Genomic DNA, 6000 nt, shown 5'->3' on the forward strand with positions numbered 1-6000 from the left:
ACGTTAGATATGACTTTGCCTGATCGGGTAAGATGGGGGGCCCCAAGCTAACATTTTGCACCAGGGCCCATCAGCCTTTAGCTACGCCCCTGGGGGAGCAGCATATGGGCGGATTATAATATGGACGGTTTGGGCGGCTGCCCGGGGCCCGAGGCTCCGGGGGGCCCATGCACCGCCGCCCACATTATAATCTGCCACTGGTTAGCTGCATTCCCGGAATGCATGTACCGGAGTCCCCCCGCACCCGGACAGCATCTGTAATTAGATGCTGGGAGCGGGAGAGACTGTATTCATAAGCGCCGCGCTGTACTGAATCAGCCGCGCGGTGCTGATACTACAGCGCGGCGCTTATGAATACAGTCTCCCCCGCTCCCAGCATTACAGATGCTGTCCAGGCGCGGGGGTCTCCGGTACCGGCATTCCACGTCCGTGATCAGTCAGGATCACGGAACGTGGGAATGCAGCCTTAGTCCCCGGGGTGATGCGCGGCTGCCGGAGGTGTCCCATCCTGTCCCCGGCAGCGCGCGCATCAGAGAGCTCCCCGTGCACCGGAAGTCACAGCCACAGCCACGGGGAGCTCTCTGATGAAAGCGCTGCCGGGGACAGGATGGGACATCCCCAGCAGCCGCACCTCAGCCGGGGACCACACCAGAGAGGCTCGACGGGGGAAACGGATGGCAGATGAGTTTTGAGCTGTTTTTTGTTTTATCTGCTGTGCAGGGGGGGGGGGACCATCTATAAGGGAGGGGGGGGGGGAAGAGGGGGACCATCTATAAGGGAGAGGGGGACCATCTATAAGGGAGAGGGGGACCATCTATAAGGGAGAGGGGGACCATCTATAAGGGAGAGGGGGAGATGGGGTCCATCTATAAGGGAGAGGGGGACCATCTATAAGGGAGAGGGGAAAGGGGGACCATCTATAATGGGGGAGAGGGAAGAGGGACCGTCTATAAGGAAGGGGGGAGAGGGGGACCATCTATAAAGGAGGGGGGAGATGGGGGACCATCTATAAGGGAGGGGGGCATTATTAGCTCATGGGGGCATCTCTGAGGGCATTATTAGTATATGGGGGCACCTCTGGGGGCACCTCAGGGAGCATTATTAGTACATGGGGGCACCTCAGGGGGCATTATTAGTACATGGGGGCACCTCAGGGGGCATTATTAGTACATGGGGGCACCTCAGGGGGCATTATTAGTACATGGGGGCACCTCTGGGGGCATTATTAGCACATGGTGGCATCTCTGGGGGCATTATTAGCTCATGGGGGCACAGCAGGAAATCCTACATACAGGGGGCACCCCAAACAGTGCAGTTGCTTTGGGATCCTACAGGAGGGAGAAAGGAAAGGAAGTTGCTAGAAATGTGCGGAGCCTAAATTGTTTGTCTCGCAGGTTCTAAAAAGATGAAACGTATCTGGAAGGAATCAGCAAGGAGGACCATCTATGAGAGGGGGGAAGAGGGGGACCATCTATAAGGGAGATGGGGACCATCTCTAAGGGAGGGGGAAGAGGGGGACCATCTATAAGGGAGAGGGGAGAGGGGGACCATCTATAAGGGAGAGGGGAGAGGGGGACCATCTATAAGGGAGAGGGGACCATCCATAAGGGGGGGAAGAGGGGGACCATCTCCTAAAAGATTAGCACCCTCCTCTCCTGACATCCTCTGTGCTGCTGGGACTTTTCCTATAGGATTAGCACCCTCCTCTCCTGACCTCCTCTGTGCTGCTGGGACCTCTCCTATAGGATCAGCACCCTCCTCTCCTGACCTCCTCTGTGCTGCTGTGACCTCCCCTATAAGATCAGCACCCTCCTCTCCTGACCTCCTCTGTGCTGCTGTGACCTCCCCTATAAGATCAGCACCCTCCTCTCCTGACCTCCTCTGTGCTGCTGTGACCTCCCCTATAAGATCAGCACCCTTCTCTCCTGACCTCCTCTGTGCTGCTGTGACCTCCCCTATAAGATCAGCCCCCCCCCTCCTGACATCCTCTGTGCAGCAAGGGACCAAACATTATGTTTACTGGGGACAGCATGGGGGGGGGGGGGGTCAGTATTGGATTATAATGGGGGCGGATTGACGGAGGGGGGGGGGGGGGCGTCATTCTATAGTTCGCCTCGGGCAGCAGAGAGGCTAGAATCACCCCTGGGTGCTACTACTATGTGTCAGAGTGGAGAAGAGACAGTCATATACCATCAGTTTTGAATTATTGGTGCCTATACTGTATATATGCAGAGATGTGTGTTAATGGGTAGTTACATGAAAAAAATTAATATATAAAAAGTACCTGTAATACTCTTCTTGGATTGTGGTAGCAAGTTGCTGGTTGTAATATTCAATATCAGTAAAACTTACAATCAAAGTATTCCTTTCTGGTCGAATTAACTCTTCAGCTGCAGGCACATACACATTTCCTCCATCTTTACCTTTGCATCTGGAATGTATTTGAAGAAAATATTTGAATAATTAAACATTCTAAGCATCCGACCACATGCAATCACCAAGGCAACCACATTTTGAAACAAACAAAAAATAAATAAATTAAACCAGCAGTTTTCTCCAACATTTTCCCAACTCCACACATACAAAACATTGATTAAAACTTATTTTAAACTTATTTTAACATAGTTTTACATTTAAGTTATTAAACTTGTATTGTACATTATTTCTGCACAAAAACTTGGCATTTTCCCCCCAGAAATTGCTGAATCCAGATTTTTTTTATTTTATTAACTCTTGAGTTGCAGTATTTCCAGAAGACACCTGTTGTAGTTACGGCATTTTTTCGCCTAGTTTCTGCCATTTTCCGTTCATAGCTTTTCTTTGGTTTATGGAACATTTGTTAAAAGTAATCCTTTGATTCACACATCATATTTTTATTTTTGACCAGTATCTTCTCAACCAACACATGGAGTGGGTCAAAAACACCAAAGCTGTATAAATCTTACCATTAAAATTTTGCCCTTTCAATTCCACTCATTTTGGCTTCGAATACTGACAAACCCTGACTATAATACGATGTGTGAACATAGCCTGAAAGTGTTGGGCAGCATTCACACGCTCGGTTATGGAATGCCTGTAACACAGCTATCTGCCACTGCACCTCAGGAGCCTGGAAAAGCTGAATCAAGTCCTGGAAAACTTCTCCATTTCCCAGGACCAGATCCAGCTTTACCAAGGCCCCGGGGTGAGGCGGCAAGCAGATCAAAAGCAGCCAGAGTATTGGCCAACTGCCGAGCGTACAACTGCCTGGCAGCAGCTGTGATAAGATGCTGGGAGCAGGGGAACTGTATGCATATGCACCGCGCTCTAATGACAACGCCGCACAGCTGCTTTATTACAGCGCATATGCATACAATTCCCCTGCTCCCAGCATTTTATCACAGCTGCTGCTCGGGGGGGGGGGGGGGGGGGGGGGGGGGGGAGTCCGTTATAGGCATTCTACATCTGTGTGTTACATGCACAACATGGAGCGTGTGAACGCAGCCTGTCAGTTCAAACGAATCAGAAATCAATAGCTGCCTTTGATTTCCTTGCCGTCTCACCCCGGGTGCTTGGTAAAGCTGAAACTGGTCCTGGGAAACAGAAGTTTTCCAGGCCTTGATCCAGCTTTTCCAGGCACCTGGGGTGGAGTGGCAGAGAGCTGCATGGAAATTAAAGCCATCTAGCATATAAGCCAACTGGAGCAGGAAGTGGAAGTGCATGTAATGTTTAAGAAAAAAACAAAACAAAACTACATTTTGGGGGAGATTTATCAAAGGGTGTAACATTTAGACTGGTGCAAACTACCCACAGCAACCAATCACAGCTCAGCTTTAGGCAGTGCTGAAAGGAAAGCTGAGCTGTGATTGGTTGCTGTGGGCAGTTTGCACCAGTCTAAATTTTACACCATTTGATAAATCTCCCCCTTTGTGTTTTTTTAACCCCTTAAAGACAGAGCCAATTTCGATTTTTGCGTTTTCGTTTTTTCCTCCTTGTGCTGAAAAGGCCATAGCACTTGCATTTTTCCACCTAGAAACCCACATGAGCCCTTATTTTTTGTGTCACTAATTGTACTTTGCAATGACAGGCTGAATTTTTGCATTAAGTACACTGCGAAACCAGAAAAAAATTCAGTGTGGTGAAATTGAAAAAAAAAAAACAAAACAAAAAAAAAAAACGCATTTTGTTTATTTGGGGGAAAATGTGTTTTTACGCCATTCGCCCTGGGGTAAAACTGACTTGTTATAGATGTTACGATTAAAACGATATACAACATGTATAACTTATATTGTATCTGATGGCCTGTAAAAATTCAAACCATTGTTAACAAATATATGTCACTTAAAACCGCTCCATTCCCAGGCTTATATCATTTCTTTATCCTTTGGTCTATGGGGCTGTGCCAGGTGTCAGTTTTTGCTCCATGATGTTTACTTTCTATCGGTACCTTGATTGCGCATATACGACTTTTTGATCGCTTTTTATTACAATTTTTCTGGATTTGATGCAACCAAAAATGCACAATTTTGCACTATGGGATTTTTTTGTGCTGACGCAGTTTACCGTGCGAGATCAGGAATGTGATTAATTAATAGTTCAGACGATTACGCACACGGCGATAGAAAACATGTTTGTTTATTTATTTATTTACTTTTATTTATAACCTGGGAAAAGGGGGGTGATTCTGACTTTTATTAGGGGAGGGGGCTTTTTATTGACAACAACACTTTTTTTTTTTTTTAACTTTTACACTTATACTAGAAGCCCCCCTAGGGGACTTCTAGTATAAGTGCACTGATCTCTCATAGAGATCTCTGCAGCATAGATATGCTGCAGAGATCCATGAGATAAGCACTCGTTTACTTCCGGCTGCTTTAGCCGGAAGTAAACGAGTGCCGAGCCGGGGACGGCGCCATCTTGGAGCGGTCCCCGGCCGGCTTCAGACAAGGAGATCGCTCCTCCAGGATAACGTCCCGGGGGAGCGATCTCCGCCACTAGACACCAGGGAACGGCTAAATCCGGTAATCGGATGCAGCTGCGGTCCCGGGCTACTAGCGGCACCCGGGACCACCGCGGTTCAAAGCGGGGCCCCCGCACGGCCCCGCTCTGAACACCCTTACCGGCAATAGGGCGTAAATATATGCCCTTTGTCTAAACAGTAAAATGTAAGAAAATGCAACAGGAAGTCAGTTTTACAATTGTGATCTTTGCAGCTTTAGCAGGTTTCACAGATAAAAACCATACAATGTAAGAGCACAAACAGCAGTAATGGAAGAGGATACTGCTGTATTAGTCTACACCATGTCCAACCTCTACCTGATTTAGCTACATGTAAATAGGGTTTTTACATGGTCACATACATTTACTTTATTTTGTTTACTTCTAGAAGCTATTGCATTCTTTTGATAAAAATGCCTTATACAATACCATATTTAAAAATGCTCTAAACCCAATCTAATGTAACATGGTATCATCAGTCATAGATCCCACTGAACACAATACAACCTCAACCACAGCAATGAAAAAAAACAGGCATGTATCCAATACTATTTCATTAATAGGTAAAAGAAGAAAAAAAAAAAAAAAAGCTTACTCCTCTAAGAACTCTAGGAACAGTTTCTGACACTTATCAGACAGCTCATCTTTCACTTGCTGTCCTGTGGTTTCAGCTGCCACCGCTGCTGGTTCACCTAGCTCCATGATCACACAAGCAAAGCAGACACACACTGCAACTGCTGCTCTTGTTTGCTCCTTTGTAATCTTTGCTCCTCCTCTTGGCACCTCCCAATATCAATCACTAATTGTTTTAGGATTTGAACATTGCACATTGAATTAGTGGTTTTGTCCTACTAAGTGGAAATATTAACCCTTATTGGCAAAATGTTTTCGTTTCATACATGTTTGCAACTGACATGTTTGTTTATATTATCCACACAATGTTTGCTTGTTTTTTTTTTGTGTTGGGGCTTTAGTTTTCTACTATTCTAAGGGCCCTTTTACACAGAAAGATTATGTGACAGA

General features: G+C 46.6%; 1 protein-coding gene across 2 annotated transcripts in view; it reads right to left on the minus strand.

The window, feature by feature from the left end:
• LOC138784709 (maternal DNA replication licensing factor mcm6) overlaps positions 1 to 5679 on the minus strand; it is a 105077-nt gene extending 99398 nt beyond the window's left edge. For both annotated transcript variants that reach the window (XM_069960367.1, XM_069960366.1), the window contains exons 1-2: positions 5573 to 5679; positions 2285 to 2431 (exon numbers count right to left, since the gene is read on the minus strand). In XM_069960367.1, the coding sequence (XP_069816468.1) occupies positions 2285 to 2431; positions 5573 to 5679 (254 nt within the window). The remainder of the gene's footprint in view (positions 1 to 2284; positions 2432 to 5572) is intronic.
• Between the last annotated feature and the right edge of the window lie 321 nt (positions 5680 to 6000).

The sequence above is a fragment of the Dendropsophus ebraccatus genome, chromosome 2 (genome assembly GCF_027789765.1).
Source record: "Dendropsophus ebraccatus isolate aDenEbr1 chromosome 2, aDenEbr1.pat, whole genome shotgun sequence".
Lineage (NCBI taxonomy): Eukaryota > Metazoa > Chordata > Amphibia > Anura > Hylidae > Dendropsophus > Dendropsophus ebraccatus.